Source organism: Hylobates moloch, unplaced genomic scaffold (genome assembly GCF_009828535.3).
Source record: "Hylobates moloch isolate HMO894 unplaced genomic scaffold, HMol_V3 SCAFFOLD_23, whole genome shotgun sequence".
Taxonomy (NCBI): Eukaryota; Metazoa; Chordata; class Mammalia; order Primates; family Hylobatidae; genus Hylobates; species Hylobates moloch.
This window is the reverse complement of record NW_026652298.1, coordinates 6,385,525-6,412,908: the sequence shown is the minus strand read 5'-3', so window position 1 is coordinate 6,412,908 and position 27,384 is coordinate 6,385,525. Positions and strand designations below refer to the sequence as shown.

Below are 27,384 nucleotides of genomic sequence, written 5' to 3'. Positions count from 1 at the left end.
GTCCAAAGTAATTAAAAAGAATGGTTTTATGATTTCATTGAGAAAAAGTTTTTTTCTTTTTTTTTTTTCAGCCAGACAGGAAATAAAAAGGAGATTAAAGATTAAAAAAGAAACATGTATAATATATTCCACTGAATTTATTTCAAGAATTGTATTTTTAGTAATCATGTAATAACATTTTATAGTTCTTATGTTTTGTGTGTGTCAAGGAAAATGGTTAACTTCTATTTCAGTATTTTTTGTCTTTATATAAATGGATTGCATGCACCATAGCTTTCATTAAATATGTGTAGAATGAAAATAATACTTAGTAATATTACTAGATGACTTGGAAAAGTATTAAAACTAAAAAATAATACATTTAAACTTATGAATTGAGATAGTCTATTAAAATGTCTCCCTTAGAAAAGCTGCTTCTTTGAAAAAAAATTATTTTAGGCTCTCAAAACTCTCAAAATACTGGTTTCTTCCTTAGTTCAAACTATTTTTCACCTTTATTACGGACTGCTATTAATGGCTTTAGGGACCTGGTCTCCCATGTCAGATGAGACACTTCAGAGATACAGATGAGTAATAACTAATCTTAAGTCTAGGCTATGACTCTTTGAAGACCTTCCAGGTCTCTGCCCCAAGTAGATGCAGAATTCACCAATATTAACATCTGCTGGGAAATCGAATGGGATTTATTGTTTTGAGAGCATGGACTGTTTCTTATTTCCTTTATATTTCCAGAGTATAGCACTCCACATGCCAATTTCAAATAAATATGTATTGATTATACTTTACTTATGGTCTCTAATTAAAGAATTTGTGGTTTTGTTTTTTGTCTTTTTTGAGACAGGGTCTCACTCTGTCTCCCAGGCTGGAGGGCAGTGGCGTGATCACAGCTTAGTATATAGCCTTGATCTCTTGGGCTCAGGTGATCCTCCCACCTCAGCTTCCCAAGTAGCTGGAACTATAGGTGCCGGCCACCATGCCTGGCTAGTCTGTTTTTTTGTAGAGACAGGGTTTTTCCATGTTGCCCATGCTGATTTCAAACTCCTGGGCTCAAGTGATCCTCCTGCGTTGGCCTCCCAAAGTGCTGGGATTACAGGCATGAGCCACCACACCTGGCTAGAACTTGTGGTTTTGAAGTAAGACCAAAACAGAGCTTCTTTCCCCCAATAAAGGAGGTAGAGTTTTTTTTTCTAATTGAAAAATACGTTCATTGTTTAAAAAAATGTTTTTAATCAGAAAAACAGGCATGTTATAGAAAAATGTTAAATTCTCATCCCATAATGTAGTGGAAAAAAAGCAGTGTTTATATTTTTGTATTCTAGATTTGATCTGTAGTATGCATACTTTTGGTAATTCTAACTGAAATCTCCTGCATACAGAGAGAGAGAGTGTGTGTGTGTGAGAGAGAGAGAGAGAGAGAGAGAGAAAGAGAGAGAGAGAGAGAGAGAGAGTTTATGACCTTTTACAGGGAAAACATACTGAAAATCAGTGATTCACATAAGAGAATTTGGGGGCCCATGAATTTTATTTTAAATTTTTTTTTAGAAGGAATGACTGCATGGACGGAAGAAGAATGCCGAAGCTTTGAACATGCACTCATGCTTTTTGGAAAAGATTTTCATCTTATACAGAAGAATAAGGTAAATTAGGCAGATGAGTACAGATAAATTACTAGTTAGTTACAGTGAATGTAAGCAACTAATTTATAAGTCACTTATGTAGGAAAAAAGAACAACTTACTAATGTTCCCTTGCCATTAGCATTTCAGGTATCATTCTAACATGACTAATTTGCTCAGAGATGCCACAGCCTGTTTATGGAATGGCTGATAGTATATTCACATATCTTTTCACATAAACAGTTAACACAAAGTGGACTCACTGTATTTTTTAGGAAGTCTCACTCTCATTTCTCCTTGACTTTCCTTTCTTATCAAGCCATTCAGAGGTTTGTGGCCTCAAAATAATTTCTCTTCAGCAGTGAGAATAGCTGTTGCTGAAGGAAGAAACATTGTTACTAAAACAACTAGAAACATATTCTAACACCACCAAATGCTAGTAAGGATGGGAAGCAACAGGGACTCTTATTCATTGCCTGTAGGAATGCAAAGTGGTACAGCCACATTGGAAGATAGCTTGGAAGTTTCCTATAATACCAACCATACTCTTACGGTATAATTTAGTAATCCTGTTCCTTGGCATTTACCCAAATGCGTTGAAAACTTATGTCCACACAAAAGTGTTTATAGCAGCTTTCATCATAATTGCTAAAACTTGGAAGGCACCTGTATGTCCTTTGAGGTGAAAGGATAAACAAACTGTGGCACCTCCAGAACTGGACTATTATTCAGCACTGAAAAAATTGAGCTAACAAGCCACAAGGAAACATGTGAAATCCTAAATGCATATTATTAAATGAAGGAAGCCAATCTGAAAAGACTGCATATATATGATATTCCAAAAGACTTCCAAATATATGATATTCTGAAAAAAGCAAAACTATGGAAACAATAAAAAGGTCACTGGTGCCAAGGCCGAGGCAGGAGGGAGAGAGGTGAATAGGCAGAGCACAGACCATTTTCAGGGCAATGAAACTATCCTGTATGATGATATTGTAATGATAGAGATGTGTAATTACACATTTGTCAAAACCCATAGAATGTACATCATCAAGAGTAAACCCTAATGTAAACCATGGTCTTTGGGTGTTGATGTGTCAGTGTAGATACATTGATTTTTTTAACAGATGTACTACTCCAATGTAGGATGTTGAAAGTAGGAGAACATCAGGATATATAGGAACTCTCTACTTTCTGCTCAGTTCTGCTGTGAACCTCAAACTACTCTTAAAAACTAAAGTCTATTCAAAATACATACGTATGTTCATTAGAATAGTTTGGAATAATTCTCATTAAAATATGCTCTGTTTATTTCCTCTTTTCATCCTAAAGGAAGGCAGGGTTCTGAAGCATTTGGGTGGGTAGCTCAGTACTTTATGCTTTTATAAAAACTAATGGACTTTAGTTTTTAGAGCAGTTTTAGGTTTACAGCAAAGTTAACCAGAAAGTATTGAGTTCCCACATGTCCCTTCCACTCCTATAGTTATTATTATATCTTTTATTATTAATAGTGTACATTTGTTAAAATTAATGAGCCAATATTGATACATTATTATTAATTAAAGTCCATAGTTTACATTAAGGTTCGCTCTTCATGTTGTACGTTCCGTTGATTTTGGCAAATATATAATGATATATATCTACCAGTACAGTATCATACAGAGTAGTTTCACTGACCTAAAAATCTCATGTTTTATTCTTCCCTCTGTCCCTTCCCCCTCCTCTCTAACAACTTCTAGCAGCCATTGATCTTTTTATTGTCTGTATTGTTGCCATTTCAGAATGTCATATAGTTGGAATTATACAGTATGCAGCCTTTTCAGATTGGATTCTTTGACTTAGCAATATGCATTTAAGTTTTCACCATGGGATTTTTTGTTTGTTTGTGTTTGTTACGAGGCTTGATAGCTCATTCTTTTTTTTATTACTGAATAGTATTCCATTATATGGATGTACCAGTGTATTTATTCACTTACCTATTAGAGGATATCTTGGTTGCTTCCAAGTTTTGGCAATTATCATTAAAGCTATAAATATTCATGTGCAGGTTTTTATGTGGATGTAGGCTTTTAATTCATTTGGCTAAATACGAAGGAGTAAGGATTACAGGATAGAATGGTAAAAATGTGTTTATTTTGCATGAAACTGCCAAACTGTCTTCCAAAGTGGCTGTACCATTTAGTATTTCCAGCAGTAATGAATGAGTTCTATTGCTCTACATCTTCACCAGCATTTAGTGGTGTCAGTGTTTTGGATTTCACCACTGTAATAGTTTTTAATGCCATCTCTTTATTGTTTTAATTTGTAATTCCCTCATGAGGATGATATTGACCATCTTTTCTTATGCTTATTTGCCATTTGTGTTTTTTTTTCAGGTGTTCATTCAGATTTTTTGCCCAGATTTTAATTGGGTGGTTTGTATTCTTGTTGAGTTTAAGGAGTTATTTGTATATTTTGGATTCTAGTCCTTTATCAGATATATGTTTTGCAAATATTTTCTTCCATTTTGAGGCTTATCTTTTTATTCCCTTGCCAGTGTGTTTGCAGAGTGAAAGTTTTTAATTTTAATGATGTCCAACTTAGAATTTCATCTGATTGTTCACGCTTTTAGCATTTTATTTAAAAAAATCATTGCCAAACCTACGTCACCTAGATTTTCTACTGTTGTCTTCCAAGAGCTTTATAGTTTTGCATTTACATTTAGGTCTGTAATCCATTTTGAGTTAATTTTTGAAAGGAGTAAGGTCTATGTCTAGATTCATTTCTCTTTTTTTGTATGTGGATGTCCAGTTGTACTGGCATCATTTGTGGAAAAGACATTCTTCCTCCATGGAATTGCCTTTGTTCTTTGGTTAAAGATCAGTTGACTGTACCCGTGGGGTGTATTTCTGGGCTCTCTCTTCTGTTCGTTTAATCTATTTGTCTTTCCCCCCACCCAATACCATACTGTCTTGATTACTATAGCTTTATAGTAAATCTTGAAGTTGGCGACTGTCAGTACTTTGATTTTATCTTTTCATAATACTATGTTGGCTATTCTGGGTATTTTGCCTTTCCATATTAAATTAGTTTGTTGATACCCACAAAATAACTTGCTGAGATTTTGATTGGGTTTGCGCTAAATCGGTAGATCAAGCTAGGAAGAACTGACGTCTTAACAATGAAGTGTCTTCCTGTCCATGAACATAGAATATTTCTTCATTAAGTTCTTCTTTGATTTCTTTAATCAGAGTTTGGTAGTTTTTCTCATACAGATTTTGCATATATTTTGTTACATTTATACCCAAGTATTTTAATTTTGGGGTGCTAATGTAAATGGTCTTGTGTTTTAAATTTCAAATTTCAGTTGTCATTGCTGTTATATAGGAAAGCAGTTGACTTTTGTATATTAACCTTGTCTCCTGAAACTTTGCTGTAAGTGCTTATTAGTTACAGGAGATTTTTTGTTGATTCTTTGGAGTTTTCTACGTAGATAGTCATGTCACCTGTAAACAGAGACAGTTTTATTTCTTCCTTCCCAATTTGTATACTTTTTATTTCTTTTTCTTGTCTTACTGCATTAGCTAGACCTTCCAGTATTGATGTTGAAAATTTCACACTTTCTGTATGTTTGAAAATCTAATGTTTCTCAAAGATGAGATAAAGCGTATTATTTAAGACATTTTTACAGAAGTCTGGATTGTCCTTTTAAGTAAAAAAAACCATCAGTTTTGTAATGACTTATGAAATTTACTCTATCCATTCATTCCGTAAACAGTTATGTCCTTCCACTTCACTTACCAGACATTGTTTTAGGCACTAGAGATACAACAATGAATAAGACAGAAAAGGTCTGTGGCCCCACGAAGGCTGCATTCTCTGCGAAGACTTATAGTTAATGATGTTTATTGAAAGGTATACTGTATTTCTTGGTTTAAAAAGCTTATTCCCATATTAGTAATCTTATATCACAACTTACTCAGGAGTCAGGTTAGAGATACTGAAACTTCTTTATCGGGTACTGATTAAGCAAGGGAGAAAGCGTTTATTGGATAAGGATGAAGAATTTTGTTCATACATCTGAATTCATATCTGTGGCTGTATGTGGTTAGAGGAACCCTGGTTTGGGTGTGGAGCCAAGTTGGTGAGGCTCAAATTTTATTCTTGTTGTTTCCAAAATCTGTTGGATCTAAAAACCAAACATACTGGAGGGAGAAAGCCCTGCCTTTAGCCAGCAAGTCTTCTTAAATTCCAGATGCTGTAGACCGTTGATCCATTTGCCAAGGGTTCTTAATCTCTTTTGGAAAGTGGAACTCATCTGATGAGGCTGCATTCCTTCTCCCCAGAAAAGTATACCTAAATATAATTTTGTGAATTAATAGATCTCAATGAAATCCATTTATGGACCCCTTAGAGGTTAGTTAATCCAAAGTTAAGAACCTTCACTGTAGTCAAAATCACTGAGCTCAGTGAAGAAAAGTAAAGAATGCTAGTGTTTAAGATTTTCAGTGAAGGTGTAAGATAATTTCTGGATACACACTTGTTTTATAAACTAATACATTCTGATTTTTTTTTTAAAAAAAAAACCTTGGGCTTTCGAAAATGGCCTCATTATTAAATGTAAAGGCATTCCACTAATCAAAATGTTCAGAACTTTATAATTTATTAAAAGTGTTCAGAACTATATAATGGGAAAATAAGACCCATGCATTGAAGTTGTAGTGTTGTGGAAAAGTTGCTTAAAAAAATGGTTGAGTTTGTTGGTTTTTTAAAAATTCAACTTTTTCATTAGGTGAGAACTAGGACAGTTGCTGAGTGTGTAGCATTCTACTATATGTGGAAGAAATCCGAACGTTATGATTACTTTGCTCAACAGACAAGATTTGGGAAAAAACGATATAACCATCACCCTGGAGTTACGTAAGTACCATGGCCTTGACTTCAAAGACTTACTTTTAACTGTGATATACAGTCATAAAATTACTGGGGTGTGTTTTTCAGGGACTATATGGATCGTTTAGTAGATGAAACAGAAGCTTTGGGTGGGACGGTAAATGCTTCAGCCTTAACTTCTAACCGGCCTGAGCCTATTCCTGATCAACAGCTAAACATTCTCAACTCCTTCACTGCCAGTGACTTGACAGGTAAAATGAAGACCTTTCTGTGTTTAGTACAGTTCATTGCAAAATTGTGTCCTCTGTTTCATGTCATAGGACCACTTACTTAAACAATTTTCTGTTCCTTTTTAGCTTTGACCAACAGTGTAGCAACCGTCTGCGACCCCACAGATGTGAATTGTTTGGATGATAGCTTTCCTCCACTGGGCAACACACCCCGTGGACAAGTTAATCATGTGCCTGTTGTAACAGAAGAGTTACTCACCCTGCCCAGCAATGGGGAAAGTGATTGTTTTAATTTATTTGAGACTGGATTTTATCACTCGGAGCTAAACCCTATGAACATGTGCAGTGAAGAGTCAGAGAGACCAGCAAAAAGATTGAAAATGGGCATTGCCGTCCCTGAATCCTTTATGAATGAAGTCTCTGTAAATAACCTGGGTGTGGACTTTGAAAATCACACACATCACATCACCAGTGCCAAAATGGCTGTTTCTGTGGCTGACTTTGGTAGTCTCTCTGCCAACGAGACCAATGGTTTCATCAGTGCCCATGCTCTGCATCAGCACGCGGCCCTACACTCTGAGTGACCTGAGTGAGGAGCCCGGAACTGCGTGTGCAGCACCAGTAAACTTGAGGGGAGCTATCAGGTTTGCATAGTCTTTCACTGGAAGTTTGAACCTTTCTCACTATGACATCAGTGATGTCAGTATGTATAGAACTATATCTTGATTTATCAAGAGTATTTTCATTTTTCAATCCATAAATGTGGAAATGAACTATGATCAGCAGAGTTGGGAACTAAGATTGAACTCTGTGGTGCAGCTTTAAGCTCTGCTTCTCTCTTCCTCATCTCCCAATACCTCTTCCCCACTCCCTTTTTCTATTCTTTTCTGTTCCCCACTGCCCTCACTCCCAATTTTAAAACCTGTAGACAGAGGCCACCAGCTCAAAACCAGCACAGATGTTCTGAACTGAATGGTGTGGCTTCTTTTTGTGTAAATTCCTTTTGCCGTAATGGATGCAGTGGAATAACAATGTTTACAGGTACCGATCCCGATCCCTGCTCAATGTAGCATTTTTTTGGTTTTATTTTCTTAATAAAAGCAGGGGTAGGTTTCTTTAAACTGCACAAACATGCAAGGATTTTTTTAAAATGGAAACTTCTCTCATGTTATTCAACTAGAGCACTTCAGTTTACAAAACAGCAAGTCCATCTTTATGGAAGCCAGCACGTGGAACTGTGTGCAAATAATGAAGACGCTTGCTTGGATCCTGTTTCAAAATTCTAGACCAGGGCTACCTTACACAGAATTGGTCATGTTACTGCCAGGAGATTTCTGTGTAACTTCATTTATTGGCTACAAATTTGGCATTTGAAGATGTGGTACTCAGATGGGGTTTTGTCCACCATTGTCAAGATTGTAATCTTAAAAATCATACCAGTCATTGATAATTTAGTTTATCCTGAGGCAGTCGACTTGCAGAGGCACAGTCTACAAAGCCTAGGATATTGCCACTCAATGGTTTACATTTTGGGACATCTTTTAAGTTGTTTGTAGCACTGCAGTTCAAAGTGTTAATATTTAGAGGGACTTCTAGATTTTATACCTAATGCAGTAGAACCTTGAAGTATATTTAAGCTTTTTTGTTAAGCTTGAACAGTTGGCAAGAATAATGTGAGTTCCTATCTGAAATAGAATGGTACATTACCACTTTAAGTTTTAAAAATTGATAGATGTTCAGATGTATCTCAAACTCAGTTTTATTTTTATTCCAAATATTGTGAATGAGAAGCCATTGTCCTAAACTTTGGCCATTTTTGTGCTATAAACATGCATTTTTAAGTTATAAGGTGAATCAAACTATGTAATACAGTATTAGGATGTAATCTTTGCTTTTGTAGTACTGTTAAAATAGAGAATTATGTTTTTTGCATTGTCTTAATTAAAATTTTTGATTTTTAGTAGTTGCTTTGCAAAAAACAAATGTTTGGCTGCATTGCTAATATTTGTAAGTATAAGTTGCTTCAAGGTTGTGCTGATGAGTAGATAGGATGTAGTGATCTTAGTAGTGATTGAAAGGGAGGGTATTTATTATACAAACTGTGAACTGCAATGACATCCTTAGTTTTGGATGATGTGTATTCTTGTTTTTCTTTGCAGCATTTTAATGAAGATTGCTTTGAAGTGTTTACGCAGTAGCACATTAGTATAAAATTTAGTTTAGCACAGTGGACAAAAAGTAGTTAAATTAATAACTTAAAATCAGTCTCTTAATTTATACATCTGAAGTATAGCATTCCTGTATGCACACAGTAAATAATGGGTAGCCTGGGCTCTGCGTTACTTTCTTATATTTTTATCCAAGTTGTCAGCTTCTTATTGCTGTGTTGTTGTGCTAAACTTTGAACCTTATTTCTTTTATTAAAAATCAGTACACTTTCTATAATTTAGTAAGATACTGGCCATAATCTTCCATTGTTATAACCTTAATTTTCACTCTGGGTTTACAGTGGCTGGTCTGTATAAATAATTTACACAAAGATGACTGAATGCTAATACCAGTTGCACTTAAATGAACATGCCCATTCTCAGTAGCTGATGCAGTAATATATTCAGTTTATCTATGCATTGCTGGGGTCTTGATATAAGATGGAAACAGTGTTTCTTATCTAAAGTTTTGATTATCAGCAAGTTGAATGGACACTTTAGTTATTTAAATAAAGATTTTTGACCAAAATCCAGAAAATGGTATGAGAGAAAAATAAATTCCAGCTAGTTTAATAGATTTTTAAATGTCAATCTGATTTTAGCCTCTTAGAGAGTGCTAACTAGCTGGTAATGTTTACTTTTAATTCCTTGTTAAAATGAGGCAATAATTTGCAAGATTTTTGTATATAAGTGTAAATTCTTCATATCTTTTTAGATCTAATTCAATATTTTCTGACTACTTCTGCCATGTATAATACCATTTTTGTGCATGCTTGATGTGACATTCATAAATTGTACCACTATGACTTTATCCATGTAAAATAGCTATTTATTGAATTTTCTTTTAGAAGCTGGATTTACTGGTTTTTTTTTCTCTCAGTTTAAACATCTTAACAGAATTTGTTACTGTTTATTAAAAGAATTGCATTTGGAAGCAAGAAAACAACCTGATTTGCAATCATATGAAGAAACAATAACGCCTTTATTATCAAGTGTTAAGCACAATTCTTATAACAAACTGTGATAAATTCTTTTTGTTTTTTTTTTCCTTTGCCACATTATTTTCTTATGAACAAACCAAAAATTCATGGTGAGCAGTTGCAGTGTTGGCTGATATATCTTTTATGTACAGGGAATTTGAAAAGGACAGTGGATTCATTTAGAAGTGTAACTGGTGCTGTGATTATAGCAATACATTTGTTAGTTGTACTTCATCTTTTTCATGCTAGTTTTTTAAATGTTTAGTTTTCCTCTTGTCATGGTCAGCTGCTGAATTTACTTGAAGGATGTAGAGTATTGTTTAAAAAATACTAAAATTTGTACAATTAGGTCAGAATTGTGCAATCATTTCCTTTTTAATTTTTAAAATGTTGAGGGTCATAAATATTTGAGAACATCAGATCTAATAGAGCATAGTGATACTATTTAATTTAACCAAAGTCTCTAGTGAGTATTTCAACTTTGAATGTAAACTAACGAATAAACCTGACCACCAAGGAGATTGCCCAGAGTTTCAAAGCACATTGTCTACAAATGGAAATTGAAATAATTTATAAAATATTGACGTTACTATGTTTTTTAAAAAGTTCCTAATTTTTTCACTAAATGGAGGAAACTGTTAGTTTTATTGTTAAATATGGTAGATATTAATATTCCTCTTAGATGACCAGTGATTCCAATTGTCCCAGTTTGAAATAAGTACCCTGTGAGTATGAGATAAATTAGTGACAATCAGAACAAGTTTCAGTATCAGATGTTCAAGAGGAAGTTGCTATTGCATTGATTTTAATATTTGTACATAAACACTGATTTTTTTGAGCATTATTTTGTATTTGTTGTACTTTAATACCTGGTGTACAGTTCCAGAAATAAAAATCTGGGAATCTTTTTTTCTTGGTTTGTGTGAATATTTGCCAAAAATAGATATTTTATTTAATGAATCTTAAGCTACAGCAAATAGGTAGATATTATACTACTGTTAAATTGGTTTTAGATGCAGTAAATAAGATATATGCTAGATAGTGAAGTTGGTAGATTAAATATTTCCCTTGAATCCTCTGTAATTTCCATCTATCTATAATAAAAGTCCTCCTGTAATCCCAGCACTTTGGGAGGCTGAGGCGGGCAGATCATGAGGTCAGGAGTTCAAGACCAGCCTGACCAACATAGTGAAACCCTGTCTCTACTAAAAATACAAAAATTAGCCGAGCGAGGTGGCGCATGCCTGTAACCCCAGCTACTCAGGAGGCTGAGGCAGGAGAATTGCTTGAACCCTGGGGGTGGTGGTTGCAGTGAGCTCCAGCCTGGACAACAGAGCGAGACTCCATCTCAAAAAAAAAAAAAAAAAAAAAAAAGGGTCCCAAAGTAAGGATTATACTTTTAGTTTAATTCAGGAAACATTTATTATGTTTCAAACGCTATTCCAGGTAACTGTCTTTTAGGAAGACAGATCTGAAATTTGGTCAAATATTACTTGACAGACTACTTTTGTGGTCAACTAGTCTTCCTTATCCATACGATTCATAGTTTGACCCTAGTCATAGCTTTCCTAAATATCTTTTTAAGCTAAAGCTCCTATCTTGGCCTTATTTCACAAGCTTGTCCCCATATTTCATTTGCTCTGACCAGAGCTTTATGTAGTTCCATTTTTAAGATGCAGTGATCAGATTGCCCATAATATCCAAAGTTTGTACAAGGCCAAGAAGGGGATAAAAGGAAAGCAAAAACCTTGACGACTCTGCTTTGGTTACTTGACTAAAACCACATCCCTTCCTTCTCTCTCAGACACAAAAGGACCTTAGCACATAGGGCTCTGTGGTGGACACATGCACAGAAGTGCCTTCAGAGCAGGGACAAGCACACATATTCTGAATACAGCAAAAATGCAACAATGTGCCGTGTGAGCTCAGAGTATTTTCAGGCTTTAGGAGACCGAAAAGCCTGTGGAAGCAGGATAATCTCTAGTACATCTGTGTTACTAGAAGTCATTTTGGCAATAATTTCCATCTATGGTACGCTTTTTTTTTTTTTTTTTGAGACGGAGTTTCGCTCGTTTCCCAGGCTGGAGTGCAATGGCGCAGTCTCGACTCACCGCAACCTCCGCCTCCCGGGTTCAAGGAATTCTCCTGCCTCAGCCCCCCGAGTAGCTGAGATTACAGGCATGCACCACTACGCCCGGCTAATTTTGTATTTTTAGTAGAGACGGGGTTTCTCCATGTTGAGGCTGGTCTCAAACTCCTGACCTCAGGTGATCTGCCCGCCTCAGCCTCCCAAAGTGCTGGAATTACAGGCGTGAGCCACCGCGCCCGGCCGTGGTACACTTTTTGAGCTTGCTGGTGGTAAGTGCTAAAGAGAATGAGGAATATGTCAGGGGTGGGAGCAGTGAGATTGTAAATTTCAATGGGGTGATGAGGCAACACTCTTCACTGAGGTGACAGGAAGGGAGAGAACAAGCTATGTGGCTGTCTGGGGGAAGATGTTTACAGGCAGAACTAAGTGCAAAAGTCCTTGGGTGGGAATGTGCATGGCAGGTTTGGGGAGTGGCCAGGAGGCAGGTGTGGGTTGGGGTGGAGTGAGCAAGGGGAGAACAGGAGAGCTCTTGAGGTCATGAGCAGATTATGCATATGAAGGACTTTAGCATTTACTCCATGATAGGGAGAGGGTTTTGAGCAGAGGTATGTCAATACCTTTCATTTAAAAGAATCACACTTGGTGATATGTTCTGTAAGGGGGACAGGAGTGGAAACAAGGAAGGCAATTGAGAGGCTACTGAAATAGCAATAAACTAGGTGAGTAAAGCTGGTGGTAAGGAAGTGAAGGTGATTAGAATCTGGTCATATAGGTTCCATGAATTTTTGAGGGGTCCAGTAAAGAACACCACCCTCCTTCCTATCCAAGTTTGGAACTGAGAGAGCTGAAGTCAGGTCGATGGAGGTCAAAGTAACTATTGCTAATAAAACTGGGGAAGGTAGCTTCAGGGCTGCAGCCAGGTTGGCCTGCCAATATATTACACCTCTGGACTCACTCTGTCACTGGCTGGGCTGGCTACAGGCTATTCTCTGCACAAGGCAGAGAACTGCCAGGACACATTCTTTCTGCTGGCAGCCAGAGTCCACAGGGAAGGAACTAGAAGGGTATATAGGACATGGGTGCCTAGTTATTCTCCAAACATAATCAGGGAGTCACTCTGCCTCCAGTGGGTGGAGAGAGAGGCTAGGAACATTACCAGTGGAAGCCCTCCACATGAAGACATGAGACACGGGGAATAAGTGTTCCTCCCACCAACACTATCTGGCACTTTTTTTCCACCTTTTCTTTGGTGTGAAAATGTTCAAAGAGTAAAGAAAATAGTAATAATGACCTCACATTTTCCCCTTACCCAGCTAGAGCAATCTTTACATTATACATAGACACACCAATTTACTCATGGCAACACAATAGATATTTTTTACTCAATTCTGTAAAAATAAAGTTTTTACAGAAGTTTGTACACATCTGCAGTACTACAAGAACTGCTGATGCCTGGCTAGAATTTTATAAGCCACCACAGAGCTTACAAAATAAACAAAAGAAAAATTGAAATTATAAGTTCAAAGAGTAGGTTTTAATTTAATAAGCTATTGTGTATTTAGGTGAAAACCAATTAAAATTGGAATTGCATTACAAATTTGAAATTGTAATGAAGCAAGTAGCTTTTATCATGAAATTGGAACATAAATATAATACCAACAAAAACATAAGAAATTCCTATTCCAATTAAGTCTCAAAATATTTGTTTTACAGGTAGAACTCAGAGAAGTGATTAACAAAAAACACTTAGAATTAATAGCTGAGTAGAAAACCTAATAATTTCTGATTCACAGAGTTAGCTGACAATTGTGTAGTAGTTTGAAAAAAGCTCTTCTCCTTGATTGATGTCCCTAAGTGCGACAAGAACAACACATCGAAGTGGGCTGAAAACAAAAAGAAAGATATACAAAAGGTAGAGCATTAACAAATATAAGCTCATATTTTTAATATAACCAACATGGCTTTTATAGAGGTAACTTTACTCAGGTTCCTTACATTTTAGTTTATGCATTTGATTTCCATGAGGAAATAGTTCTTATCCCTGATGCAGGTATTCTAAAGAGTATATCTATATCATTTAAAAAATCACAAATCAATGTTTATACAACTGACTACTTCTTCTGAAAACACTGTTTCTAAGTTTAGGCCCCCAAAACTAGTATCACAAAAAGGATTTTAAAATGACATTATACTTTTTCTTGTATTCATTTGTATCTTATATTCTGAAAAATGAAAACATTACTTAAAATTAGTTGGAGTTTTAAAAAAATGCTTTTTTCTGGACATCATAAGATATCGTTTGCTTTTTTTGAGATAGAGTCTCACTCTGTCACCCAGGCTGGAGTGCAGTGGCGTGATCTTGGCTCACTGCAACCTCTGCCTCCCGGGTTCAAGCGATTCTCCTGCCTCAGCCTCCTGAGTAGCTGGGATTACAAGTGTGCGCCACCACGCCTGACTAATTTTTGTATTTTTAGTAGAGATGAGGTTTCACCATGTTGGTCAGGCTGGTCTCAAACTCCTGACCTTGTGATCCGCCCGCCTCGGCCTCCCAAAGTGCTGGGATTACAGGCATGAGCCACCGCGCCCGGCCTAGATATTGTTATATATACACATTCAAAGTTCTAATAACATCATGCGCCGGAGTGTATGGCTAAGAAAAGCTAATTGTTAAACACACAAACATACACATGCAGAGAAGCAAAAGTTATCAAGTTTTTGGTTTTTGTTTTTTTCTTGTTTTGGGATGGGATCTGGCTCTGTCACCCAGGCTGCAGTGCAGTGGTGCCATCTCAGCTCATTGCAACCTACACCTCCCAAGGTCAAGGATCCTCCCACCTCAGCTTCCCAGGTAGCTGGGACTACAGGTGCACACCACCACGCTCAGCTAATTTTTGTATTTTTTGTAGAGAAGGGGTTTTGTCATGTTGTCGGGGCTGGTTTCGAATTCCTGTGCTCAAGCAATCCACCCACCTTGGCCTCCCAAAGTGCTGAGATGACAGCCTTGAGTCACCATGTCTGGCCTCAAGTTTTAAGTATAAAGAATAGTTCATGTTTTAAATGTCATTCATCTTAGAAGGACAATTTAATAGGTCGTATATAAAATAAAGTTTGCTAGCAACTCAACAAAATAATACAAAGATTGTATCTTCCTACAGCACTGTTAAGCAAGAACTCTTAGCTCTCCAGAATTACCTATATTTTAAAATTGTTATTTGAATATTCTCAGTAGACTTTCTACTGAATGAAAAGAAAATAAATGCTACGTTAAAATATGTGTCTTCTGAATACAGTCCTTTTTTATTTAGGTTCGTTATTAAGAACCTAATAGTGAAACTGGCAAAGGAACCATAGTGTAATTTGGCCTCTTTCTTCAATTGGGTGCTTTCTTATAAGGTAGAGAACATGATATTACAAATGATTAAAGTAAAGATATATTTGAAGATTTCGTAGGTAGGAAAAAGAGAATTATTTGAAAAAACCTTAAGGTGGATACTTATGAAGTATTGCCATAGAATAAAAATGGGTAAAAATAGAATGAGCTAGGTTAAAGGAAAATTTTAAATTTCAAATAAGCCTACATTAACACGTTAAGGTGTGAACATAAAAATCTGAAAAAAAAAATTTACCCCAAATTCTATATAGCTTTTTCTTCTATATTTTTTTAAGTACAGCATAAGCAGAAGATATGAAATGCTCTTTTAGCAAACGAACCTTTGTTTGTCATAGCTGTAGGCAATGTTTGGAAGGTACTGCTTCAGTTCTATAGGGAAAACTGCAGGCACATCAAATTCCTGATAACAGACATTAGCTGCTCTGTCTAGGAACAAGCACATCATTTTTAGAAAAAGAGCCATTATACAAGGTCATGGAAAACAGAATTGAATTATGACACTTAACGTCTGTTTTTCTAAATTATCAAAACATGCTCAAAATAATTACTACTATGTTCAAGGCACTGTTAGAGTTTATTTACTTATATATATTTGCAGATATAAATGGTAAATCATAAATATATAAAATAAACTATTCAAAAGTAAGACATATATAAAACATGTTTTATTATTTACTTTTTGCATAAACAACATATATAATAACATGTTTAGATTATACCAACATACATAATAAACATATATGTATGTTTTCTTGTTTACTTTTTATATATCAGGAAATAGAGGCTCAGAAATGTTAAAGGTTAAATATTAATAAAAGAGTCAGGCTTGGACTTCGTTTCTCTCTAACGCCAAAGCCCATGTTAAATGTAGTCAAACAATCAAACTTTTACCTATGGGAAAGTCAGCTCCTAAAGAAGATATAGGTACAGACTCACAAACTTAGCAACAGAAAGCAGATACTAGTCTAGCCATTAATCTATAAGGCTATATTGAAGCACTGACATAATAAATTCTATTTTTAAAAGGCTAAAATAATAATGATCAAAGGGCGGTTATCAATTGCCTATATTCACTGCAAAATCAGAAGAAAAATAGTAAATTAAACAATTCTAAATAATGTATATCATGATTTCCCCTAATTCTCTCTGATATCATCGCCCAAAAGTGAGAGTAGCTTAAGGACTTGACTAGCTTATTATATGTTATACTCAACTGCCCTTGGCACTCAGTCATATGACAAAGGAGTAGAATTAGCCATTGCTATATCTCATCTCACAGCCCCATGATGCCTTCTTACCATTGGAACAATTGTTGACATACTGTCCCACAGCCAGAGGGTTATGAATTTCTGATGTTAGCCATGTACTATCACTCATTTTTAAAGGGCCAAGTCGATCCCTCCCATTGCAAGATCTGAAACAGGTGAAAGCATTAGCTAATGGATCTGTATCTTAAAATAGAATTCTAAAATATAAAATTAACCCTAGAATTACACAAGTGCATTTTTTCTTAAAAAAAAAAAAAAAAAGACTTTTGTATAATCAGTAGGGCAATTGAGTTGTTACACAGCAGCTATCCAAACAGAATTTTATTCAAAGTATAAATGCTGGCCAGGCGCAGTGGCTCACACCTGTAATCCCAACACTTTGGGAGGCTGAGGCAGGCAGATCACTTGAGGTCTGGAGTTCGAGACAAGCCTGGCCAACATGGTGAAACCCCATCTCTACTAAAAATACAAAAATTATCTGGGCCTGGTGGCGCACACCTGTAATCCCAGCTACTTGGGAGGCTGAGGCGGGAAAATCACTTGAACCCTGGAGGCAGAGGTTGCAGTGAGCAGAGATCGCACTGTTGCACCCCAGCCTGGGCAACAGAGCAAGGCTCTGTCTCAAAAAAAAAAAAAAAAAAAAAAGTAAAAAAAATAATAAAATGAAGCATAAATGCTGAGCTGGGTGTGGTGGCTCAAGCCTGTAATCCCAGCACTTTGGGAGGCCGAGACGGGAGGGTCGCTTGAGGCCAGGAGTTCAAAACCAGCCTGGACAACATAGCAAGACCCCATCTCTTTATATAAAAAATAAATAAAGTACAAATGCTATTAGTCATAATCATTGTGGTAAGTGCGGTTCTGTCTCCTATAATTAAATTTGAACATGGGCATCACTTACCTGTACACAACTTTCGATATCCCTTTGTCATTCCCATCAATGAGTACCCCATCCAGGCATCTAAAAATAAACGGATTTCCAATGGACTGGAAAAAGATTGGCTCATACTTCTGATATACTGTACCTATTACACAATAAGACAAAGAAATACTATAACAACATGAAAAATCATAAAGACTGCGATAAGAACCCTTCTTTGGAATATAATCACATTCTCTTTAGTTACTTTCCCCCTTTTAAAGAGTGAACGCCCAATAGCAGATGGAGCACAGAACCGACTCATCCACACAGCAAAGCAGAACATGGCTATCTTGACTGGATTAAGAAAATGTGGCACATATACACCATGGAATACTATGCAGCCATAAAAAAGGATGAGTTCATGTCCTTTGTAGGGACATGGATGACACTGGAAAACATCATTCTCAGTAAACTATCACAAGGACAAAAAACCAAACACCGCATGTTCTCACTCATAGGTGGGAATTGAACAATGAGAACTCATGGACACAGGAAGGGGAACATCACACTCTGGGGACTGTTGTGGGGTTGGGGGAGGGGGGAGGGACAGCATTAGGAGATATACCTAATGCTAAATGACGAGTTAATGGGTGCAGGAAATCAACATGGCACATGGATACATATGTAACAAACCTGCACATTGTGCACATGTACCCTAAAACCTAAAGTATAATAATAAAAAATAAATAAATAATAATAAAAAAAAGAATATGGCTATCTTGGTTAATAACATGAACATCACATTTTAGGCTCAGTTTTACAAAGTCATATATATATATATATATACACATTTATATGTATATGTGTATACACACACACACACATATATATTTAAGTAGAATGTGACTTAACATCTAAAGAGTTTGAAGAAATTTATTTTGCTAATAATTAAATAATGGAGACACATATGGGAATAGATGAGTCTGACATTAAGCCTGTTTCTCCTTTCACTGGGGTGAAAGAGAGGAAATGAGAAAATATTTACCGGGTGCTTCCTATGTTCCAGGCATGTTAATCTATTTATTAAACTTCTTTTAGTATTAATTTATTTATTCCATTTAGTCTTTACAAAATTAGGTTACTTGTACAGCAGGAAACTGAAACTCCCTTGCTTGGGGATGTAAAATTAGAAAACAGGAGAATGAATTTTTAAAAACCTGGGTCTATCTGACTCAAATATTCACACACACACTTTCCACTATACCAAATAATATAATGTTAGTTTAACACATAACGTAGTCTATTTAGCATTCTAGTCAATGATCTTGTGCCGAGAAATTGCCTTACTTTCCAAGTGTAGAAAGGGCAGGAAGGTCTTTATTCGGTGACTTATGGGTTTAAATGCTATCTTTTATGTTTTGATCCGTACCCTTTTTTTTTTTTTTTTTTCGAGATGGAGCCTAGCACTGTCGCCCGGGCTAGACGCAATGGCACAATCTCGGCTCACCGCAACCTCCGCCTCCCGGGTTCACGCCATTCTCCTGCCTCAGCCTCCTGAATAGCTGGGATTACAGGTGCACACCACCATACCTGGCTAATTTTTTGTATTTTCAGTAGAGACAGGGTTTCACTATATTGGCCAGATTGGTCTCAAACTCCTGACCTCGCGATCTGCCCGCCTGGGCCTCCCAAAGTGCTGGGATTACAGGCGTGAGCCTATCCATACCATTTTTATCTTTAACTATCAATTAAACCAAACTGACATGTTTCTCTAGTGCTTTTTAAGTAATTTGTCAAAGTGGGTCATACTGTGTTCTAAATTTCAACATTGACAGGAAAGCTTTCCTTGAAAGAAAAAGTGCATTTATCCCAACAAATACTCCAGGATACTTTCTATCACAAAACAATTTACAAACAGTTAATTTCCGAATTAGAATAGCAAAAATCTATGGAAACTCGAGTTTCCAATTTAATCCCTTACTCTAAGGATTGCAAGGCTGGGTATTTTACTGAACTTATGTTTATCAATATGTAAGAAACTTGGCAAAGTATAATATTAATCGTGCTGTTACCAGGATACATAGATACAACTGCGCCTTTTGGTACCAATCCTTTAGTAACGAAGACACCTTTTCCAGCAGAAATCAATGAGCTAGTTGCTTGGGCAACACTGAAACCCAAAGTCTTGTAAAGAATTTCTTCTGGTTTAAAGGTACTTTGCGGTTGATGTCTGTTTTCAAGCAGTTTCACCCCTTGATGTTCAACTGCCAGTAGGTCTTGATATTTTGATTTAATAGATTCTGGAAGCATAGTCAAGATTTCTGATTGTTTATTGAAATCATTTAAGAATAGAGCCTGGAAAACTTTCAGTAATGTTCCTAGGACATCTTCATCTGAGATAACTTTGTCTTTGGATTCCTCTGGAACATATCGGAGGGTCCTGAAAATGGGAAAAGTTTCTATTCACTACCCTTCAACTGATCAAAGCCAAACTTACCTGCATACCTTCTGGGTTCCTGGCCTTAAGGAACTATAAGCTTATTCTCATGTGTGTGAAGGGCTGGAAACTAAGTTCAGAAAAGAATTGTTTGAGGGAGTTCTAGTTAGCTAACTCCCAACACTTCCCACCCAAGTAGTCAGTACTTATGAAAGGCCCATTCTATACCACATGCTGTGGGGTCCTTACATTATTCCATTTTTGCAGACAAGGAAAGCAAAGTTGTTAGGGAACTTGCTCAAGGTCCCAAAGCCAATAAGTGGGAGAGCCAGAGGCAGAAACGAAGTTGAGCTCTTTCCCGTACTACACCCAACAGCCAAGCTGAATGTCATCACAGTGAGAATGAATGACCTCACATTCAATGGCTTTTTAAAAATGGCCTTGTAGTTTCAAAGACAAATTCAACATCATATACTTTGTGACACTCTCTCCAGGACTACTAACGTCTTCAGTGACTGCATCTCTTATTTCTATAATCATTATCTTTTTGTACTAACGGCATTATTTTTACTTGAACAAAAAGGTTGTAATTCCCGCCTCACGGTTCCGTAGTCATGATACAACTGATCTCCTGTTTCCCTAGCATGCAACCTTCGGGAAAGCGCTTTGTTTCCCTATTTTTCGGACACTGACTTCAGGGAGGCCCGGTCGGCCTCTTTGGTGAGCACGGTGTTGAGCTAATCACTGGTGCGCCCTTTATAACACCGGCGGGACTCACCCCAATCCAAAACCCACCATCCCGACGTGCTTTTGAGTGGCGTTCTGCCCGTTCTTAACGCGCGAGTTACTCCACGCTATTCTCACAGCCGGGATGGGCTTCTTTAACCACGTGAAGTACTTGTATGAACTATAACATAACCCTGGCTTGCCTTTTCTGAGGAAGTTCAAGCACCTAATTAAGCCCTGGTGGAGAAAAAGCCACGCACTCTCACGCGGTAAGAGCAGTCTTTTAAAAAAGTTTCCATTTTTTGCCCAGATACAAGCTCCCCAGTCAGTGCCGAACGCAACAAGGAAGAACAGGCGACACCTCCGGCTGGCGAGCTCGGCCTCGCGGGCCCGGCAGCGCAGCGGACACTGGGAAAGAGGCCATAGGCCCCGCCCGCCTGAAGCCACCGCCCACTTCAGGCTTCCAGCTGGCCTCGGACTCTACCAACCTCGGCCCCGCCCGCCTCTGGCCCGCGTTCCTTAAAACCCTCCGCGGCCTCAGTCCCCGCCCACCCGGCCCGCCCACCTCAGTCGCTGAACACCTCAGTCGCTGCCCACCCGGGCCCGCCCATCTCAGGCTGGCAGTCAGTCTCAGGCTCTCCGCCTCGCGTCCCGCCGCCGTGGTGGCGTCTGGGAACTGAAGGCAGGCGCCCCTCGTTCTGCCGTCCTGCCCTCTCACCTCGGGTTGTGGCTTAGGTTCAGTGCGACCCAGGGAACGAAGCGGTACTTGTAACGGCGCCATCGCTGCCACAGGCTCCGCAGCAGACGGCCAGGCATGGCTGCCCCGAGGGGCCGTGACTAGGACGGCGCGGGGAAGGCGGATCGAGGCCTCGGGCCCGCCCCGGCCGGGGAGGAGATGGGGCCGCGTTCGGCCGCCTTCCCCTGGCTCCGCCCCCAGTGTTCCTGGCACCGCTTGACTTCAATTGCTCTGGGGCTTCGTCCTTCCCCTTTCCTGACCTCACCTCGCTGAATGAGAGGCGCGTAGAGCTGGAAGGAGGCCCCCTTGACCCCTTTTTCTTTCTCCAGTAGCTCGGGTGCTTCCGTGGGCGCACACACGCGCTAGCCCTGGTTGCGGGCGAAGGGTCACCGGGCCTCAGGGGCGAACCCGCCCCCGAGACCGCGTCCCAGGAGCGGACCGCCTAGTTTCTCTGTCACGGCGGTCTGGCCTGCCCCTTTGTCCCGGCCGCGCTCTGTGTTCCATCCTCCGTTCACTTGAGCTCTGCCTCTTCCTCGACGTTCTCTCCCCCTCTCTCCGTGGCCCCAGAGCAGCCCGACTTCGGGAACCCGAGTTTCAGTCCTCTCCAGACAGCAGCCCTTCTCCTGCGTGAAGCCGTGTTCCCAAAGTTACCAGTTTGGGCGTTTTGCGAATATTTACAGGTAAAAAAACAAAATGTCATGATTCCCTTTTTCACTCGTCTTTCTCTTCATTGACCCAACCATTCAAAGGCAGCACTACATGGACAAATGTTTCTGAAAAACAGCTTTGTTGAGGAATGGTTGGGATACAATAAACTGCACATATTTAAAGTGAACAATTTGATAGGTTTTCGACACCACAACCAAGATAGGGATCCAGTCCCTCCCCCAGTCCCCAAGCAACCACTGAGATGCTTTTGTCCTTTTAATATGGTCTTGGATTCAATTTGGAAAAGGATTGTCTAGAAGTTATGCATCTGTGTTCGTGAGATATTGTTCCGTAGTTTTCTTGTAGTGTCTTAATCTGGCTTTGGTATTTAGGCTAACGTTGACTTCATAGGATGAGGTGGGAAGTAGTCCCCCTATAGGTGAAATTTAAAATGACCTTTACGACTGCTCCTCCCCAACACCCAGATGCATGCACACGCACACACATATTTAGAACAGGTTTGGACAAAGTTCAGTTTTAAGGGGGGCAAACTACAGGAATCCCTTAACCATATTCAAATCACCAAGTGTTTATTGACAGATAAATACGTTGGTATCATTTCCTCTATTCTTTGCCTGAGAGTGAGGTTGGATCCTAAACTATTGAAATTGGACGGCTCAGATCTAATAAAAACTCAGCCAAGGCCGGGCGCAGTGGCTCACGCCTGTAATCCCAGCACTTTGGGAGGCCGAGGCGGGTGGATCACCTGGGGTCAGGAGTTCGGGACCAATCTGGCCAACATGGCGAAACCCCGTCTCTACTAAAAAAAAAAAAAAATACAAAAAGTAGTCGGGCGCTGGTGGCACGTGCCTGTAGTCCCGGCTACTCAGGAGGCTGAGGCAGAAGAATCGCTTGAACCCGGGAGACGGAGGTTGCAGTGAGCCGAGATCCACCACTACACTCCAGCCTGGGTGACAGAGTGAGATTCCATCAAAAAAAAAAAAAAAAAAAAAAAAAAAAAATCAGCCAATCGCCAGTAGCTACGGGACTCATTTGTTCTATTCTGAAAGAAATAAAGAGTATCTACCAAAGTCTGTATTTCATTCATATCATATAGAATGTTAGCAAACTCTAGAGGCTTTTCTCTCAGACTCTGTGTTTGTTTGATAATTTGGCATAATCTAGATTTACCTGACTTGCTAAATGGAGTGAATTCAGTTCCAGGATGTATTAATAAGTGGCATACAAGAAGGTTTCTTTATAGTCTCCAAACTTAACAAAGAACCCAAAAGAACTAGTTTAATCTTTACCTATGGTAATGTACTTATCTAAAAAAAAAACAAAAAAAATCAGTTTTTGTATATTTTTACAGTGTTTTTCATATTTATGGTATTAAAATTAAATTTTGGTTAGCTAAATAATTCATGAAAACCTTCTTTTTCTAGTTTCTTAAAGTAGGTTATTAGGTCACTAATTTTAATCTTTTCTTCTTTTCTAATGGAAGCATCTAAAGTTATACAAATAGAAACATGGTAGCTAAAGCTCAAGTCACCCTTAACCAAACACTGTACCTTGTACTTCCACCAATCCTGGTACTTGGCGCTTCTCAGAAGTTATCAGACAGGTGTGTTTTCTGCCAGTTTTATTTTTATGTATTTACATACCTGCGTATGTTTTTATAGAAAATACATAGTATTTTGTGTGAGTATTGTTAAAATACTATAAGGATCCACAACTTCTTTGATTTCCTCAAAAATACATCTTGAAGATCTACCCATATTGGTTTGTGTAAGCCTACTGCATTCTTCTATTTTTGAGGTTTTGCCTTCAAGTTTAATATTTACTGTAATTTTCTAGTAGGTATACTTTATGAAGTTTTTTAAAGTTCTATTTTTGACTTTCCAAAAATTTTTATTGTTTTAAATTTTAAATGAATGATAAATATCAAATGCTTTTCTCTGTTTATTGAGATGACCATATAGTTTCTATTCATTTATTCATGTAGTGAATGATGACACATTGTCAAATGTTGACCCGTCCTTGGATTTCTGACATAACTACTCAGTTATGAGTACCTCTTTGGTCAGATCCTGTAGGTTTTAATATATGCTATTGTCATCCCACATTTATTTTGAAGTATGTTTTAAAATTTTTTAGATAGAATTTGCCTGTGAAAACATCTGGGCTTGTAATTTTCTTTGATAATAAATTCAACTTATTTTAAAGATATAGGGCTATTCATAATGTCTGTTTCATCTTGTGTTGTTTGGTAAGTTATAGTTTTATGGAATTTGTTCATTTTGTCTAAGTTATCAAATATCTTGGTATAAAGTTGTTTGTAAATACTGTCTTACTAGTCTTTTAATGTCTGTATGATCTGTTGTAATAGCCCATTTTTGTTCCTGATTTTGGTGATTTGTGTGCTCTTCTTCATCATTGTAATTGAGGGTTTGTCAATCTTTTCAAAGAAACAGTTTTTGGCTTTTTTACTTTTCCCTGCTTATTTTTTATTTTGTTGACCTCTGTTCTTGTCTTTTCCCTCTCTTTTTTTATTTTTAGTGATGGGGTCTCACTATGTTGCCTGAACTGGTCCCCAAGTGACCCAACTGCCTATGCCTCCCAAATCATTGGAATTACAGGTATAAGTCACCGTGACCAGTCATATTCTTATCTTTATCATTTTATGTTTTCTACTTACAGTGGGTTTATTTTTCTCTTCTTTTTCTAGTTTCTTAGAATAGAATATTAGGTCACTGATTTTGGTCTTTCCTTCATTTCTATAGAAGCATCTAAAGTTATAACTATCCTTCCAAACATTACTGTAGCCAAATCTCAGGAATTTTGATATGTTGTATTTTCATTATCATTCAGTACAAAATATTTTTAAAATTTCTTTGTGATTTATGTTTTTAATCCATGAAGTATTTAGAAATGTGTTTTTAATTTCCAAATATTTGGGATTTCTAGATATCTTATTGTAACTGGTGTTTAGTTTAATTCTGTTGTGTCAGAAAACATGAATGATTTCAATTCTTTTAAATTTATTGACTTGTTTTATGTCCCAGCATGCACTCTATCTTGGTGAATATACCGTGTCCAGTTGAAAGGAATGTGTATTCTGTAGTTGTTGGGTTTAGTGTTCTATAAATATTAAGTAGGTCATTGGTTCATAGTGTCTTTTAAATCATCTGTCTTTATTGATTTACATAACATTATAAATACAGATGAATGAAGAATGACAATTTGACAGACAGTTTTATAATATATCATAGATAGCAAGCAAAAGATTGGCCATGATGGGCATGGAGATATGCTGCTATCCAAAATTACCCTCTTCTTCTGACTCTTTTTCCCACTTCCTGTTGTTTCCAGTTTCCCCAAATACTCTACCCAATTGAATATAAGACTGTATGTGCTGTGTTTTCCATTTAAAACCCATTTATGCTATAAATCACAAAACTACTGTGTAGGAAAAATGTTCTTTTTTGAGACAGGGTATAGCTCACTGCAGTCTCCAAACTCTTGGGTTCAAGCAATCCTCCCTCCTTATCCTCCCCAAGTAGCCGGGATTACAGGCATGCATCACCGTGCCTGGCTAATTTTTTAATTTTTAATTTTGTAGAGATGGGGTCTCACTATGTTGCCCAGGCTTGTCTTGAACTCCTGAGCTCAATCAGTCCTCCTGCCTCGGCCTCCCGAAGTGCTGAAATTACAGACGTGAGGCACTGCACCTGGCTGGTAAAATCATCTTTAACATCAGTGTCCTAAATATGTATAAATAAGGCATGTATGTCTGGACAGATTGTAACTTCCAGAGTTCAAAGTGAGATTAACTTGATTTTTAAATAATTTATTGAACTTCTATTATGTCCCAAGCTCTAGTGCAGGAGACAGATACTAAGTAAACACATAAATAATGTCAGACAGTGATTAATGCCATAAAGAAAATAAGGCAGGATAATGAGAAGAGAGTGGGCTGGATATCTTATGTAGCCTGTCCAGATCCACTGTCCACACCCTGGGGGATTGACTGGCTTGCACATCAACAAGGTCCCTCATCTTCCTGCTTCCAAGTGGATTCAACCAGTGGAGAGCACTGGCAGGAAACTGCAAGAAGAGAGGAGAGTGAGGTGCTGCTCTGTGTACTGGCTGTATTCCAACCTAAGGTCCTCTCCATGTAGTCTTCTATGTTTCCGGGTTTCATTCAGGCCTATGGATGGTAACAACACCTTATTACTGCCAGCTCCACAGTTCTATATAATATCCTTGTGGTTTCCCTTCATTCTGTCCATGCTGTTACACAATTATTTTCAAATGTCTTAATCTGCATGTGTTATCTGTTTCCTGCTGGGACCCCACTCTCTTTATGTGGGTCACATGGTGTGGGATTAGGGGTATCAATTTTTGATAGGGTGATGACATGAATGGCTGAGACCTGAATAATAAGAAGGCAACAAACTTGAAAATATCCACAGGGAGATTCTCCCAATGGGAAATGCAAAGGCACTGAGGTAGTGATATGGTTTGGATGTTTTTTTCCCTCCAAATCTCATGTTAAAATGTGACCTCCAGTGTTGGAGATAAGCCTAGTGGGAGGTGTTTGGGTCATGAGGGCAGACCCCTCACCTATGGCCTGGTGCTGTCCTCACGTCAATGAGTGAGTTCTTGCTGTGTGAGTTCATGTGAGAGCTGGTTGTTGAAAAGAGCCTGGCATCTCCTCTCTCCCTTGCTCCCTCTCTCTGTATGTGATACACCAGCTCCCCCTTTGCCTTCGGCTATGATTGGAAGCTTCCTGAGGCCTCACCAGGAGCAGATGCTCCAGCGCCACACTTCTCATATAGTTGGCAGAACTGTGAGGCAAAATAAACCTCTTTTCCTTATAAATTTTTCAGCCTCAGGTATTCCTTACTGCAATGCAAATAGACAAGCACGGGTGGGGAGGAGCTTCACATGTTCAAGCAGGGAAAATAAGGTTATGGAACAGGGTAAGTAAGAAAAAGGGAAAGATGAAGTCGGGGAGAAAGAGAAGATGCCAAGTCCTGTAGGTCCTGGTGAGGAGGTGGGATTCTTAGTGTAATGGGAAGCCACTGGAGGGTTTTAAGCAGGAGGGTAATAGGATCTGATTCATGTTTTTAAAAGATCACTTTGGATATTATGTGGTGAAAAGGTAGGCATCACCACACCAGTAAGGCCAATTAGGAGGCAAATACAGTAGTTTAGGCAGAGATGATGGTAGCTTAGACTAGAATGGTAACTGTGGAGATGGAGAGGGTGGATGGATTAGGATTCTATTTTGGAGGAACTCACAGGACTTGCCAATGGATTG

At 38.1% G+C, this 27,384-nt stretch overlaps 2 protein-coding genes and 1 long non-coding RNA gene across 15 annotated transcripts in view; 2 read left to right on the top strand and 1 right to left on the bottom strand.

Annotated features, from left to right (window-relative positions):
• MIER3 (MIER family member 3) overlaps positions 1-10,812 on the top strand; it is a 45,233-nt gene extending 34,421 nt beyond the window's left edge. For 6 of the 7 annotated variants that reach the window (XM_058433857.1, XM_058433856.1, XM_058433858.1 and 3 more), the window contains 4 exons: positions 1,543-1,637; positions 6,387-6,514; positions 6,596-6,738; positions 6,844-10,812. In XM_058433857.1, coding sequence (XP_058289840.1) covers positions 1,543-1,637; positions 6,387-6,514; positions 6,596-6,738; positions 6,844-7,301 — 824 coding nt within the window. In that variant the 3' untranslated portion in view covers positions 7,302-10,812. The remainder of the gene's footprint in view (positions 1-1,542; positions 1,638-6,386; positions 6,515-6,595; positions 6,739-6,843) is intronic. The other variant, XM_032144550.2, reaches the window with a different exon arrangement.
• On the bottom strand, positions 1,504-21,869 carry SETD9 (SET domain containing 9). 6 transcript variants are annotated; one of them, XM_032144555.2, is made up of 6 exons: positions 21,393-21,607; positions 19,584-19,951; positions 17,551-17,674; positions 16,683-16,798; positions 15,705-15,810; positions 1,504-5,100 (listed from the first exon to the last, which is right to left on the bottom strand). In XM_032144555.2, the coding sequence occupies exons 1-6, from the start codon at positions 21,488-21,490 to the stop codon at positions 5,097-5,099; spliced, it is 816 nt and encodes a 271-aa protein (XP_032000446.1). In that variant the 5' UTR covers positions 21,491-21,607; the 3' UTR covers positions 1,504-5,096. The 6 variants fall into 6 exon arrangements, with proteins under 6 accessions (XP_032000446.1, XP_058289844.1, XP_032000444.1 ...); XM_058433861.1 differs by lacking the exons at positions 1,504-5,100; positions 21,393-21,607 and adding exons at positions 13,754-13,876; positions 21,676-21,869; XM_032144553.2 differs by lacking the exon at positions 1,504-5,100 and adding an exon at positions 13,754-13,876 and having other exon boundaries at positions 21,393-21,605.
• A 14-nt stretch (positions 21,870-21,883) lies between these two features.
• Positions 21,884-27,384, top strand: part of LOC131382345 (uncharacterized) — a 49,585-nt gene continuing 44,084 nt past the window's right edge. For both annotated transcript variants that reach the window (XR_009211752.1, XR_009211753.1), the window contains exons 1-2: positions 21,884-22,090; positions 24,618-24,697. This is a non-coding gene — a long non-coding RNA (uncharacterized LOC131382345). The remainder of the gene's footprint in view (positions 22,091-24,617; positions 24,698-27,384) is intronic.